Source organism: Ambystoma mexicanum, chromosome 4p (assembly GCF_040938575.1).
Source record: "Ambystoma mexicanum isolate Mex_15411 chromosome 4p, UKY_AmexF1_1, whole genome shotgun sequence".
Taxonomy (NCBI): Eukaryota; Metazoa; Chordata; class Amphibia; order Caudata; family Ambystomatidae; genus Ambystoma; species Ambystoma mexicanum.
Genome location: NC_090927.1, coordinates 299,051,133 through 299,067,624, shown reverse-complemented (window position 1 = coordinate 299,067,624; position 16,492 = coordinate 299,051,133). Strand labels below are relative to the sequence as shown.

The 16,492-nt window shown below is 46.6% G+C and overlaps 1 protein-coding gene across 2 annotated transcripts in view; it reads left to right on the top strand.

The window, feature by feature from the left end:
* The window catches only part of GCFC2 (GC-rich sequence DNA-binding factor 2), a 945,959-nt gene extending 934,935 nt beyond the window's left edge, over positions 1 to 11,024 (top strand). For both annotated transcript variants that reach the window (XM_069605850.1, XM_069605849.1), the window contains exon 18: positions 10,204 to 11,024. In XM_069605850.1, coding sequence (XP_069461951.1) covers positions 10,204 to 10,318 — 115 coding nt within the window. In that variant the 3' untranslated portion in view covers positions 10,319 to 11,024. The remainder of the gene's footprint in view (positions 1 to 10,203) is intronic.
* Positions 11,025 to 16,492: the final 5,468 nt, after the last annotated feature.

Genomic DNA, 16,492 nt, shown 5'->3' with positions numbered 1-16,492 from the left:
AGAGTTCAGCCGTGTTGTTGGACCCATTGGACACTCGTGCCTGAATGTGGGTTCTTTTTATGGCACGGATGGAGAGTCTGTAGTATCTCTGGATAAGGCGGCAGGCCAGTTTGTCAGAGGGTGAGCCTGAGGTGTGCCACCTCCGTTCAGCAGCCCTGAACTTACGTTTTTGGTCTGCAAGTTCGGAGTTCTACCAGGTGTTACGCTTGGAGGCAGGTTTCAGGCGGATCCTCATGACTGGGGCAAGGATGTCAAGAGTGTTGGTAATGGACAGATGGAAGCTGCTGAGGACACAATCAGTGGTGGAGTCTTTGTTGGGTGGGCGAGGGAGAATGAAGGTGTAAGAGAAGGCAGCAGCTGACACTCGTTTAATTGGACGGATGTTTATGAAGGAGGTTGGCAGGGCTTTACGGGCAGTTGGCACAGGGCCATAGGGACCCAGATGAGAGGAGTGAGTGGTAAAACCAGGAGAGAGGGATACCCAGCGGAGTAAAGAGAGAGAGAGGTTGGATGATGGCGTCTAGCGTGTGTCCAGCAGAATGGGTAGGGCCAGAGAGAAGAATGGCGAGTGATGGGGAGCAGCAGAGGTCAGTGAAGTGGGTGGCTTCTGCGCAAGAGGAGTCTAAGTTGGATGTTGAAGTCTGCTAGTAGTAGCACGTTGGAGGTGGTAGAGACTAGGGAGGAACAGAAGTCCGCCCACTCGGAGAGGAACAGAAGAGCCCGGGGGCCGGTAGATGGTAGCAATGGTCATGGTGGTGGAATGAGAGGTGACCAATTTGCATAATATGCCCTTAAGGGACGAATGGGGCTGAGTGGGTAGGATGGAAGAAGGAATCCACTCTGGGAACATTAAGGCAACCCCACCACCAGCACAATGGGGTTGAGGCTTTGAGTTGATCTTAAAGCCGTCCGGTAGGAGGGAGTCAGAGGAAGTAACTGAGCTGGCATTGAACCAAGTTTCAGTGAGTGCAAGTATGTCCAGGTCAGTGTATTCCAGGAGAAGGCAGAGGTCAGGAGAGTGTTTGATGGCTGAGCAGTAGTCAATGGTCGGCAGGTGGAAACGATTGCTGCCTTTGAAGGTTTTTTGAAGCGGAGCGACGCAGCGTGGGGCTTACGTCAAAAGTGGTGGAGCAGAGAGGGTAGAGGGTGGGGGCAGCAGGGAAAGGAAGAAAATTGATGAGAATTGCAGGATCCAGTCAAAGAGAAGGATGTTGGCCTGACGGCCTCGAACCAGGACACTGCCAGTGAGGTAGACATTGATGCAGCAGCGAGATGAGATGAAGCCCTTAAGGAGGACCTCCCACTTGGTGCCTCCATTAATGGATGTGGAGGAGTGAGGTTAGTGAGGTGATAGGTCAGGAGATGGGACAGAGAAGAGGATGTCAGTGAAGATTTCTCTTGAGGATGCACTGACATAGGTGTCTGCAATTGGGAGGCTAGGGTTTGTCTTTATATTTTTTCTGTCCAGATTTTGCGAGAGAGGGAGGATAGGTGATGGTGTAGCAGTTCGAGTAGATTGGGGAGATCGAGAGTGCTATCTCAGAGTGAAAAGAGGAAGTGAGAGACAGAGAAAGCGAGTGGGGGCTAAGGGTGCGTGTGCTGCACGGCACTGCACAGTTCTGAATCCGATTGGCCAAGTGGGTGTTAAAAGTACAAAAACAATACAATGTATGATGAAGGCAAACCTGAAGTAGATTTTTACACTAACCGACAAATAGAATGCAGGATGAAGGCACACCTAAATTAGATTTTTGCACTAACAGACAAATACAGGGGGCATGGCTACATGGCCACGGACTAAGGCGAACTCTCTGTGCTCCAGCTGATCCGGTATCGATCCTGAAGAAAAATGCACTCGGAGCCTGCAGAGTGATGCCGTTTTGAAGCTGCAGTCGTGCGAATATGTGACGCATCCAGCGGTCGAAGATCCGATGAGAATCGCATACAGAGTGCTGAAGTACGAATCGGATAAGTTAACAAGATGTGGACGGCATAAGATACAAAATGGTGCCCATTTGAGAACAAAGGGATGACCCTCTGAATGGCCGCACCAAGACATTGGGGGTTGTGCCACTATCCAGCAAAAGTGGACTTTGCTCATTAAAGGAGGAGGGGAATGATAGGGAACAGCAGCAGCAGTGCAGAGAGAGGCCATCGCACAATACACATAGAGAGCACTGACCTCGGTTCCGTCTAACCGGCACACAGCAGAGGTCTGCCGCACGCAACTGCAGCCGCGACACCCGAAGACGAAGGAGCGCTTGCCTGGAGAGCGGACGGGTTGGATCGGGAACCCACAATTAAGGACACACGAGACCGCGGCCCGCTGAAGCATCTGTGTGCAGAATCCGAGTGTGCACACTGGAGAGGGGCACACGAGACGGGAGGAGCGGACCGGGGAAAATACAAAAAACAAAAAAATACAAAGGGGGAGCAGGCTGTGCGGATGGGAATGCACGCCGCCAGCTTGTCACTGAACGAAAGGCACAGAGAGGGGCAAACCGGGGAGATTGTGTGCGTGGACCCGAACGAGCAGGACTGAGTTCCCCAAATGTAATCGACATCAGTCGCGGCATCTGGGAAACGAAATTGACTAGATGCCGAGCAGGATACATAGTAGCAGCCACGCGAGCGCGGTGAACGTGCTCAAATAAGATACGACATGGGCCGGCAAGATTATGGACATCTGTGTGTGTAAGCTGCGCTCCATGGATGCTATTGGAGGCAGATAAAAGACACAAAATAAATTGACACTCTGCTAGATACATTATAGCAGACAAGCCAACGCTGCACATGATCTGGATGGAAGATAAATGTGCACAATAGAGCACAATGTGAGCTGATGTTTAACAGGTGACACCAAAGGCATGCGCAAGCCTGCAGGGCGAGAGGACATAGTAGTGACCAGAGGCTACATGAAGGTGGAGCGGGAGCGTGATAGTGGCCCACTGGAAGTGTTGTCTTGGAGGTGGTGAGATCATATGCTATAGGCATTAAGATACCTGATGATAAATGTGCACAATAGGGCACAACGTGAGCTGATGAGAACAAGAGACACCAAAGGCATGCGCAGGCCTGCAGGGCGAGAGCACACAGAGGCGGCCACAGGCACTACGGAGGTGGAGCGCGAGTGTGGCAGTGGCACACTGGAAGTGGTGTCTTGCTGGTGGGGAGACCATATGCTAAAGGCATTAAGGCACCTCAACACCCTGGGGGAGACCTGGTGGATCATACAGAAACCACATCAAACAGTCGTAAACTCCCCACTCGGTGGACTAGAATATTAAGCATTCACACGTCTGGCAGCGCAATAAGAAGCCCTGCAGTTACAAAGAAGAGGCTGAGGGGTGGCACAGGAAACCAAACACCGCCGAGAAAACGTAGCCTAGAGCAGAGACTGGGTGGTGCAATGTCTTTAAAGGGGGGAAAAGCTAAGGCCAAACAGCCAACAAAAGACATATTCACCAAGTCGCAGCAGACCCCGACCACCCCAGTGCAAGCCTTGGCTATTACACCTGCGGATGTTGCCCCACCGAGAGGTGATCCTCGCAGCCATCACGGAACTAAAATCCTCGTGGGGAATAGCGATGGTGGATCTGAATGCGGCACTGGAAACTAAAATTGATGCAGTGGGGATAGAGGTCAATCTATTGAGACAGGCTGTGAGTGCGCTCGTAGAAAGGACGAGTAGCCTAGAGAGCGCTGTGAAAAGCAACACGGACACCAGCACCAATAATGCCAAGGAGGTCCACATACTAAAACGGGTGTCCAACCTGGAGAATCGAGCAGATGAGGCCGAAGGGCGAGCGAGACGCAATAACATACGCGTGGTCGGCCTACCAGAAGGAGAAGAAGGCCAAGACCCTATGGACTATGTGGAGATCATGATTATCGAGGAAATAGGAGCCGGCAGGCTCTCCCAGGGGTTAGCGATCGAACGCGCACACAGGTCCCTGACAAGAAGGCCGCAACCCGGGGCCCCTCCCCGTGCAATCATAGCAAAGATCCTGAACTATAGGGATCGGGAGAAGATCCTGGAATTTTTCAGGAAAGGAGGAACGATAACGAGGGTGTCGGCAACCATCACTGCATACCTGACTACACTATGCAGGTGCAGAGACAATGTTACGGATATGCAGCGATAAAAAGGAGACTGTGCATAGCCGGATTTAATTATATGCTCTTGTATCCCGCAAAGCTCAAGATTTTACACAGATGCAAAGCATACTTTGACACCCCGGAAGACGCAGCGAACTGGCTGGACGCCCAGGGCTGTCCGGAGCGTGAAGAGTAGGAGCGAGACGAACACGATAAGTGATATGCAGCTGGGTGTGAGGGTATCTGGGGCAAAGACATTGGATGGGAATAATAATGGGCGCAGATAAACATGATCGTACTAATTGATTACAATGTGCAATATATGGACTTGTTGGACTGGAATATAGACTGCACAAATCAGAGGTTAGTGACAAGCGAGCTTATTATGATGGTTAATGCAGGAGACACGGGAAGGAGACGACCTACCCCCGGTAGATAGAGTAAGGAGAAGAGCCACTAGGGCGATATCTCCCTGCTGAGCCCTGAGTACGGGCAATTGACGAGAAAAGGGCTAGATGCGGGGGTTCCTGAGATCCAGGGATGGAGCTGGGCAACAGTTGGGAGGGGGGAGGTGCAGTAGTTGGTTGAAGACTAAGTTGGGGCAGGGAAGGGAGGGGGGTGGGAATGGAGTTGGGTGTGACAATGTTAGTTGGGAACCGAGCCTATATCTATATACCAATATGCCAGATGAAGGTAGAGGGGAGGAGGAGTGGGAAGTTATTGAATCATGGGGGACCTTAAAGTAATTACTTGGAATGTCAATGGGCTCAATAGCTACCTGAAAAGGAATAAGGTAATGATGTATCTGCACAGACAGAAAATAGACATAGCCCTGATACAAGAGACTCACCTCACAAAAGAGAGACTAGGTGATCCAGGAAAAATGGAATGGGGCTGTTGTCGGTGCAACATATTCCGCTTACGCAAGAGGGGTGATCACCTGGGTATCACTGCATGCCCCATTCCAGTTACTACAGTGCACAGTGGAAGCAGATGGGAGGATGGTTGCAATAAGGGGGCTGGTGGAAAATAAAGAAATATGCATTATAAATGCATATGCCCCAAACCAGGAAATGGCGGCATATTTCAAGGCTCTGTATACCAAAATGAGCATGTACGTAGGGGGGGTGAGGGGGTGATCTGGGGAGGTGACTTTAACTGTACACTAAACCTGAAAATAGACAGATCGGATAACAAAATAGACAGACCCTCCCCGGCTGCCAGGGCGTTGCAGTCATTGTTGACAGACTTTAGGTTTGAGGATGCATGGATGGTGCGCCACCCGCAGGACAGACCGTATTCACATCACTGTATTCACATCACTCGACCCCACACAATTTGCACACCAGGCTAGATTATATGTTTGTCACACAGGAGCTAATGGCAGAAACAGTACAGACAGAATACAAAGCAAGGGTCCTATCAGACCACTCGCCAATGTTCCTAAATTGGCAATGCCAACCCCCAAGAGCAAGGACACCAACGTGGCGCCTCAGAGCTGAGGTACTAAAAGATAAAATGTTCAGGGAGGTTTTAAGAGGAGAAATAACGAGTTACTTTCAGACCAATACTGGTAGTGTTGAGTCAGCTGGCACGCTATGGGAAGCCTTCAAAGTGGTAATGAGGGGGATAGCCATAGCTAAATCCAAGGGACTACAAAGAGGGTTATTAATAGAATTACAGGAGGCGGAAAAAGAGCTAGAAACAGCGTTGAGCAGAGAGGGTAACACCAAGGAAGATGCTGAAACCATACTCCGACTGCAACAGAAATGTGCAGAACACTGGGACGGCAATCTAAACTATAAAAAGTATGCAGAGAGACAACATGCGGGTGGAGATAAACCAGGCAGGATGCTGGCTTGGCTATATAAGAGCAAGACCCCCAGACCACCAATTAGAGCAATAATGAAGGAGGATCGGCGTATAGTGGACACCCAAGAGGGCGTGAATCGGGAATTTCTAAGGTACTATCAACAACTGTATGGGGATGAAGGAGAAAGTGACTGTAGGGAAATAAAGGACACCCTGGAAGACATAAGCATGCCACAAATTAACACGGAGGAGCGAGAGGATTTAGATGCCCCGATTACATTGGAGGAATTAGAAGAGGTGGTAGTACAGCTACCCACCAGCAAGACTCCGGGGACCGATGGACTCCCTAGTGAATTCTATAAAATGAATAGAAAGGAGGTGCTTCCCCCCGCTTTTAGCAATGCTAAATGAGGCATACGAAAAAGGAAGGTTGCCAGAGTCCCTGAGCGAAGCGATTGTTATACCGCTCCGTAAACCCAAAAAGCCTGGCAAAGATTGCGGATAATTCAGACCGCTGTCAATGCTTAATCAAGACAGCAAAATGCTCACGGCGGTCCTGGCAAACAGAATGAGATGGATCATTAACAAACTAATACACCCTGATCAGACCGGATATGTGCCACAAAGGAATATATCCAATAACCTCAGGCGACTCCACCGAGTGATGGAGCACGCGAAAGGGGATGTGGACGAAATTGCAATCATATCGTTGGATGCAATAAAAGCCTTTGATTCAGTCAAATGGCCTTGGCTGATTGCAGCTCTGTCCAGTTATGGGATAGGGTCTGGGTATCTTAAATGGGTCAAAATATTATATAGCGCACCGCTGGCTAGGGTAAAAAGGGGAGCAATAATATCGGAGAGGTGGCAACTTAGTAGGGGTACTAGACAGGGATGCCCCTGGTCCCCTATGATGTATATTTTAGCACTAGAGCCCCATGCGATATATCTAAGGTAGCAGTATGACATAATAGGGATTAACATAAAAGGGGAGCCGCACTTGGTCTTCTTGTATGCAGACGATATGCTTGTATTTACGAAACCCTGAAGAAAACCTCCAATATGTTTTGGAAGTGATGGAGTGATTTGCTTCGCTATCAAGTATAGCGGTGAACCCCAAGAAATCATGTATATTTCCGCTGGGTAGGTATGTAGGGATCCTGCGAGATCAATTACCAACTATACAAATACCAGGGGAGGTAAGCACGTTCAGATATTTGGGGATAAACATTTACCATACGGTGGAGGCAGAGCACCAACATAACACAGAGAAAGCGGTCAGGAGCATCGAAAACAACATGAAGTTCTGGGCAAAGCTCCCCTTGGCGATGATGGGGAGAGGGGCAATGCTGAAAATGGTAGTTCTACCGAGATTGTTGCATTGTTTCGGGAACATACCATATCTGATACCAAGGCGATTTTTGCTAGGATACATAGCATATGTAGGGAATTTCTCTGGCACAGGACGAGGAACAGAATTGCCCTTTTGAAGTTACAAAATTTGTATGATAAAGGGAGTATAAAACTGGCAAACTACGAGATTTACTATCTAACGAGCCAACTACATTATGTGGCAAAGTGGCTATCTGAGGACCCAACCTCAGAATATAGGTTATTTAGACAGGATTGTGCCCCATTCTTCCTGAAAGAAATTATATGGCTGCCCAAATCAGATATGAAAGAGCCCCCACAGATGATAATAATGGGATGGAAGATGTGGCATAGGGCCTGTGGGGTAATGGAGAACCCAACCCTGTGTTCCCCGCAAGTGCCACTTGTCGCATTGACGGGAAAAGAAGTCCAATTAATGAAGATGATCAGGAAGCACTGGGAACCGGTAGGGATGGCAACAGTGGGAGACCTATGGCAAGAGGGGAGGATAAAAGAATTTTGAATGTTGGTGGAGTAAACGGGGTTACATACGGGGCAATATATTACAATACCATAGGATGGTGCGGCGCATCCAAGAGACATGGTCCGAAATAGTACTAGAGGAATAACCTTATGCCGCCATAGAAATGATGTACGATATAGCAGAGGGAGGGCACGAGATATCCAGGATATATGAGCTGGTGATGTCCAAAGTGGGGAAGGAAGTGGCACAACTGAGACAGGACTGGGAAGAAGAAGTGGGTGCCCCTATGAGTGATGGGATGTGGGAGCGGGCCCAAGGGTACCACAAGAAAGTGTCAAGGAATGCGAGGCTACAGCAAATACAATTGTATATAACCCACAGGGCTTATATGACACCCCAGAGGATGGCTAAATTTAAAAATGCAGAACGAAAACGGTGGGATTCCGCATATATTCTGGGCGTGCCCAGAAATTGAGACATTTTGGGGTGAAGTAGCCCACAGATTGGAAGAAAAAGGGATTCAGATAACTGTTGAAATGGCATGGGCATCTCTGTTAGGGGGGTTTCCCAGACCACGTAAACTTAAACATGTAAGTAAACTAAAGAATTTGGCATATATACTTGCGAAGCGTAGAATTGCTATGGAATGGAAGCCATGCCACAGACCAAGGATATAAATGTGGTGGAAAGACCTTCAGAAATGGGCGGAAGTCAAAACTGCAATATGGCAGGAAGCTAGCAATACGGGAGGGGATGAAGAAGCAGAAACCTTGACAGCCTGGAAACATTCAATAGCCGCTCTGTTTGGGCCCACTTGGGACTGGTCGAGTGACCAGGACCCAGCAGAGAATACAGGAGAAGGAACCCCTTTGCAAGATGAAGAAGTAGATCACGAAGTAGTGTAGGCTTGGATGGGGGGAGGGAACGGGAGACACAGTAGACATTGCTTGAGTCGCAAAAAATTGAAATATTGTAATAAGTACTGCAAGTTTGGTAAGTTGAAGTAAAATCAATAAAAATTGTTTAAAAAAAAAAAGACAAATACAATGCAGAATGAAGGCACACCTAAATTCGATTTTTTTTCACCAACATACATGCAGGATGACACAGGAATTGCACCACAGCAGTACAGAGATGGGGTCAGTGGAAATGTGGCTCAAGGAGTGGAAGCAGAGAAGTTTCCCCGTAGTACAGGGGACATCCGCCATGTGAATGACTGGAGACGCAGGGGGAGTGAGTCAAGTAAGGACGCAGCAGCCACCAAGCCAACAGTCAGTACTCGCGTGATGGCAAGAAGGGGGATATCGCAGTCCAGTGGTGCGGGATTGGAGTATCCAACATGATGGAGCATCTTTGGCTATATTTGTATGATAGTAGAGCCTTGAAATCCAGCCAGGCACTGACCAGGGCAGACAGGGCCTTAGAGGTGGGCTTTTGTTTGAAGGCCGGCTTCTGGCCTCCCGGTGCCCACGATTGGCTGATGTAGATAGGGGGCAGCCAATGGGATGGCCTGACCTGCTAGTATGGGAAGGCCCAAATGCCCCTGACCAGGGCGGTCATTTTGAAGACCATGACAGGTGGAGTTCTGCTCTGTGCTGGCTCAAGCAGCAGGCATTCTGACATCGCACCCTGAGCGTAATAACTGATTACAGCGCATTTATGATGTCATTTTCTTACTAAAGGTCAGTTGGGATGTCACAACTAGCCTTTAATAAGAACATTTCCAGGATTTTATATGAATATTGAAGACTGTTGTGTGTATATATTAATATTGATTGATGATGAAAGATTGTGTGATACGATGTATGCTGCTGGGATAAAAAACTGCACTCACTGAAACTGCTTGTTGTACAAAAATCTTAATTACCTTTTATCCACTGCCCTTTTGCATTTTGAAACTTTAAACTACTCCACCTCTATGGATTTTTATTGTTCACATATGCATGGCGTGTGTTCCTACATGTTGGCAAGGGGTGGGGCACAAAACTCACTTTGAAATAAGCTACGACATATTTTCTCCTGCCGGCCCAGGTTACACTGCTAAACGTTTTTTTTTTATTTAAAGTAATGCATTTACTTATACAATACAAAATCTCCTAAACCACATTGAGTGCAGCGCTCAGGTCCTTTTTCAGTTAGGTGCATCAAGGAGCAGTGCGGTCAAGCCGATGGTGCTTGCAGAAGAAATACATGGTTGGAGATTTGTCTGTACGAGGTACATAGGGCTTCACTCCACACTTGTACGTACAACATGTGCCCACTGTCAAATGTGTTGGGGAAGAAATTATTTTTTCAATGTTTTTAAAATTACTTTGTAATTGTTTTTTGTTTTTTGTACCTGAATTTCCTGGTATCCATCCTTGTAAACTACTAATTATATGAAGCGTGCATCGCAGGTATACATTAATGGTGTGTGTGTGTTTTTGTTTGTTTTTCAGGGATAAGACCGAAGAGGTGGTTCTACTGTTGGTGAAGATCAAAGCTTTGGACTCTGCAGATATCCTGGTGAAGGAGTACAGCCTTGACCATTTGAAAACACTGATAGAGAAGTGAAGATGACAGCCAATAAAACATACTACTTAAAACTTCGATTTCAGGAAGAGGGTGTAAACATGCGGACTGGATCCCACAATCATATTGCCCACAGAAAACACCATTTGCAATAAATGATGGTCCAGTTTTAAGCCAACTATGTGCAATCCTTGCAGAACAGAAGTCTTTTGTAAAATGCATAGCAGTTTTTAGTTATTTTATATTGAAGAAACACATTTCTATGTGAAAAAACGAATTGTGAAGAAAATGCAATATTTTAAATACATGGGGAAGGAACATTGGAGTAGTAACGTGTCCATGATTAATGTGGACTTTATTCCACCACACTCTTGATGTGTCGGGAACATTATTGTATGTACATATATTATGTTCTATAGTGTTACTCATTGATTTTCTTGCATTTGATCTGCTTTTGTAAACGCATAAATGCTTGTCCTTTTAAAAGTAGTGTATTTGTAAACGTATGGTCATATGGTTTAATTATTTGGCGGGCTAATCTGATGGTGTGCGTGTGTGCGCCTGTACACCGTGATACATTGGTCAAATGCACTTTGCGAAGATATGCCTTGAGCATTTTTACATTTGGTCTTTGTCCTCCAAAAAAACATCTGTAATTCATGTGGAAAATACAGGTTTTCTTTTGGAGTAGTTGACCTATTTAAGCAAGTTATCTAAGTTTTAAAATAAAGTTGATGTATTTTTCCTAGTTTGTTTTCAGTTGTCACATTTATATTCTGGCATCGCCTGCGTTAAAATCAAGCACACCATTTGAAAGATCATGACCTTTTTGTCTATTTGAGCAGAATGGTTTCAATGAGCATATTAAGTTAAAATCGTCAAAAAGCACAAAAATGCAGCAAATCTATGGGTATCCGATCTTTCACATTGCATATGGATGATTTCCCTAGGAAATGGAAAGTATTCCCCAATGCTCTGCCTACAAGCCCAAATCTCACTTTAGTGCTAGACACCATTGTAAAGTGTTTTACAATCTCCCTAACTAAATAAATTCTCTTCTAGTGCATACTTTCTCCTCTACAGATTTCTTATCTGTGAAACATACAGCCGGCCGGTTGGGACCTCGGAAAACTGTAAATCGCACTTGCACAATGACTGGTGCAGCTTCCCATACCTGCTTCGCCACCAGGGCATCCTTGCAGCCTCCACGTAAAATGACTATAACCAGGTGCAGAGCCAACCGTTTCTTTCTCGACACAGCATGTAGCAGAACTTTGAAACTTGCTTTTGAGTTGTGTACTCAGTCAATTAAGTTTAACTTTTATTCCTATTTTCTATTTCAATTGGGATTTTTCTAAAATGTTTTATCAAAATGAGGAACAAAGCAAGGGGGCATGGCTTAGCAGAGGGTCGATGCAGCTGGGTTCTCTGGAGACTGGGCTGGCGGTCCGCCTTCCCACCCGGATTTGGACCCCCTGAAAAGATTCCCAGTGCTTCAGATTAGGTTGGCGATATGGAGGAGCAGCCCGGTCCCAGTAGGGGCCGTCATTGGCCCAGAATAAGCAGTCAACAAGAGGAGGGTGTGATGAATCCTAAGGAGACATCACTGATTCCCCAAAAAAGATCTCCCATTTGGCCAGGGGACGGCAGCTGCTACCTGAGCCTGACCCTGTGGGTGGTATTATGAGAGAGGATTACGTGGGAGGAGATGGCTGTCAGGGGAAGGTGGTGAACCCATCAGGAGGGACGCAGTATTCTTCCCTTCCAAGAGATGAATTCATCTTTCCTAAATTCTTGATGGCTTGTTGTCACTATACAAGTCCTTCCTGAAGTAAACTCCAAAAACCTATTCTCGAAAATCACTCTAGGCAAAACATCATTCATACCTCATACACTCATAACATACGTTTAGCATCTCCTATCTCTAATGGTTTTCTGAATAGAAATTCAGACAAATATCACATTGGAAATCATAAAAAATGCTACGGACTGCAATTTCCAGAAAACCTTATGCGCTGAGGCGAGAGAGAGAAATTAATGCTGGTCAGAAAGAACACAAAGTCAAGCTGTAAACTAGTTATTTTAGGGAGCCCTGAGTGAGCAGGACGGATAAAGATGGTATCCGCATCCAGAGCAGGGGAACCAGAGAAGAAGGAAGCTGAGCCAGAGGCGAGAGAAACAGAGCCATGGCAGACAGTACAGGGAACTACCATGTTCGGGAAAGGCGCTTCTACTCTGCTGCTGGCAAATGTGACTTACCAGTGTGGCATGAGTCCAGAAGGGACAGCGCAGGCACCGAGAGAGAGCCATCGAGGAGCTGGCGGCAGAGCTGTCGGGAACACGGTTATGCAGAGAAGCGGTGGACGTGCTGGTGGGTGAACGCAAAGCTGTCCGGATAACTAACTGGAAAGAGGTCTGATGGGCGAGAAAGCCTGTTCTGAAGCGCGAGCTTCATCGCAGCAGCGTGCCATGGGTTGGGGACGCTTCAGTACACCAGTGAGTCTACCTAGAGCCATTGGGGACCCAACGGCGTACCGACAGGCATGTAAACGGTTAGGATATTTGAATTCCGACCAAGGGAAAAGCCAAGACAGAACTTAAAAAATCTCTGTACGTGAGATGTCAGAATGGGGAAATTTGGAACAAGTAGTATCTAAAGCCAAAGAAGTGGAGCATAGTGTAGTAATAGAACTATGCTGAATGAAGATCAGTGAATTGAAAAAGTCCTGGTGAAAAGGAACACACCGGTAGTGAACATTGGGAGGCAAGATACCTGCCCGGAGAGCATACCAGGCAATCTGTAATTTCCAGAAACGGGATTCCTTGTAGGGGGTATACCAGGACATCCAGTAAAGGTTGTTAAAGCTGTTTAAGGAAACTCATTTATTTTCTTCACAGTATAAGGTAAAGTATACCAAAAACATGTTTTGTTATCCTAAAAGGAACTGTGGTTTGAAAGAGGCCATTTTGACAATTGTGCCATCTTCAAAGAATTGTTTGGTAGACACTTTTACCATCTTTAAGAAGATATTGTTTGAAAGAGGCACTTGTGCCATTCGTAAGAAGCTGTTTGAAAGAGACCATTTTACCATTTTTAAGGTTCTATTATTTGAAGAAGACACTTTGCCATCCTACCTAAATATCCAAGAGAAGGGAACGACCCCCTGGTTTCAAGGATGTATCCCTGGAGAAGATACTTTTGTTAAGTTTCTGTTTATTTATTATTGTGAACACTTTTTTCCAAACACGAGTTAGAGACATTTAATTGCACCCTTAGTTAATCATTTTTAGTCTGAGGGTCAAATTGGTATGGTTTTGGACTCGAGGACAGTTTATATATTTTACGACGAGACACAGACTGATCTTTAGTTTTAGTTTCCAAGGTTGGGAAAAACTCTTCAGGATAGGGACAGAAGGCATTTATCGAACCCTTTCAATTTAATAAGTGTCTGATGTTGAAAGAATTACAACTTTGTGTCTGCCTATCATTTCGGATTCCTCACATGGGTCTCATGGGCAAGATGGTGGATGACAGTTGCCGGAAGTTTTCGGAGCCCACATGGAGGTGGAGAGAGGCCTGTGAAGAGCGCCATAGATCACGCTGGGTTGCTCTCCTCCCTTTGGCACCCAGTGGCAGTGGGGGCGTCTGAGGTCTAGGGAGTCGCTGGAGTTTGTGGGCCTTCCACCCCGAGGAGTGCAGAGAGATCAGGCCGCCCCATCGGGGGTTACCACACAGTCTGGAGAGGCCCGCTGCAGAGTGAGGTAGGGCAGACCCCACAGGATCTCAAAGACTGTTGTTGCCTGTAAGCTATCATGGTCTAGCCTATGTCTACTCAAGATTAGTCAACCAGCTCAAACACATAATGGCTTCTTCAAAATAATTGTCAACCTCATCAATTCTCACTAAACAACCTCATAAAATGAACTGCGCTTTTAATACCTGTCCTCTTTCCCAATGTGATATTAAAAGTGAGTAAAACTGGCTTTCGTACTGACTTCATTCCTCTGGTAGTGGGGAGAAGAGAGCTGGATGCCTGGATGAAGGCTTGAGGTCTGTACAATTTAGAAAAATCCAGAGAAATAGCCAAAATATTCAAATCCAGTTGAAAAAAACATCATGGTGTCTTAGCATAAAAGGTAAGAATGCCTTAAAAGATTTAGTGTCAATTATAATTGATCATGATTCAAACGTAAGCCAAATCTAAATGAAATAGTTCCATGGGTTGTGAGCCGATTACCATAGGTAGGATTACTTCCTTGTGCAGCCCAGTCAAAAATAGCAGTTCTCTCAAAAAGAAAATCCTTCTGAGCCTCTCAGATGCTTCAAAATCCAAGCAGAAAAAAGGAGTTATGATCCTCCCCTTCCCTCCCTCTCTTCTTCATAGGCCGTTATGGAGGGAGTAGTTCCAGCTTGCTTCTGTGTGTTCTAGCACTGCCTCCAGCATGTCACTTCCAGGATCGTGAACAGCACTCTCTCTGCCCCCTCCCAGAAACTGCCCTTTTACAGCTTTAGCACCGTTGTTTACCAGAAGCACAGACCTTTTTTCTAAATCTCAAACAGCCTGAAGCTTTTTATTTTTTTACTATCAAAGCCCATCATTGCACAACCTCACTCACATCCGGCCAAGTCCTGAAGCCTTTTAGTCCATTGTTAGGCAGAAACCTGTGCAGTTCCCTCTGGGACCACTGCAAAAGATTTAGGACTACAGGTGTTTGGCAGTAAACCCACTTGGTAGCAGTCTGTACCACACAGATTCACTTGGTAGCTGTGGCTGAGCAGTCAGACTTCCCTCAAGAAGAGTTAGGCAGTATACAGAGTATTCACAATAGGTCAAGAGCACACAATAGAACAAGTAAACACTGACCAGGGCTTGGTGTAAAAGAGATATAATTATTTATTTAAAACCACATCTAGAAAAACACACAGGAACTAATAGTAAGCAATTCAAAAACACGGTCACTAAAAGATATACACTCCCTTAAAAGAATATTAGACAAGTCTTAAGTAAAGCCCCACTTATTTTCAGACAGCGGTGAGCGCTTAACATAGATGGCACTAATAATTCGTTTTAAAAAGGGAGAGAAAAGCAGAGAAAAAACTGAAACAGATCCCAACACTTTTTCACGAAAACAACAAGAGAGGAAGGCAAAGTAACACCGTGAATTCAGAGTCAGTAGGCCGGATCCGCTTTAAGAGGATCGAAATGAAATGTGTCCAAGGTCACACGGTTGCAGTGCACAAAAGTCTTGTAATGGTTCCAAAAGGAGTTGGATCAAAGAAAGGGACCAGTTAGAGGGTCAAGGCGGCCAGCCCAGTCCAGAAGCTTAAGGGGTTATTATTACCTTGTAGCAATCTTTAAAAAGGGAGGCCTGGCGGACACGGTACCTTAAAGTGGTGAGAACGCTCCAGCGGGGGCAGTTGTTCCTGGCAGCGGATGCAAGTTGGTGCTTCGTCCGTGGGAAGAGAGGATCTCGTCGTGGAGGAAGACAGGAGTCCGTTGCACTGCCAGGGAAGAAACCAGCCGCGGAGTTTCTCTGGTACAAGGAGCGGTCCATTGATTCGTGGTTCAGTGGTGAGTGGCTATCCGGCTGCCGGGGTGCTTGGAACAGGCAGTTCGACCACAAACCGGGCTGGGGTGCAAAGAAAGAAAGGTAAACTGTTGTGCCCACCAGTCAGGGGAAGAAGCCTCTCCAGCCGGGAGATCTTCTCTGTCGTCGGGAAGTGGTGAGTCGGTTCTGCAGGGCTCCACCGGTGGTGTCGTCGTGGTAGGTCGGCTCAGCTTCTCCCTCGTCAGATTCTCAGGTCCTGTGGCGACTTCTGAAGTTCCAGTCCCCAAAGCCCTGCTTTTATGCAGAAAACCCCCATTCACTCAGCCTAGCTGTCACTCAAACATGCTAAGTGGTGAGCCGGCCGGCTCACCACTTGGGCCAATCACACAAGAGTGTAACTTGAGTTACCAAGGTAACTCAGTCCAGGGTGCCTAAACCCCCTCCCACACCCCCTGTGGTACCCAGACAGAGTGGCACCACTTTTGGAGGCTTCTGTGGAGAAGCCCGCCAAAAAGTGGAACAAAGGGCTCGACTTGGGTTGGAGTCACAGAAGAGAACACAAACACCATTTTAGAATCGAGTCTTGGCAAAAAATACCAACCGGAGAATTAATATTAATTAAATAAACCGGCGGTATGTTCGAGGCTATGAGAATTAAATAATTAA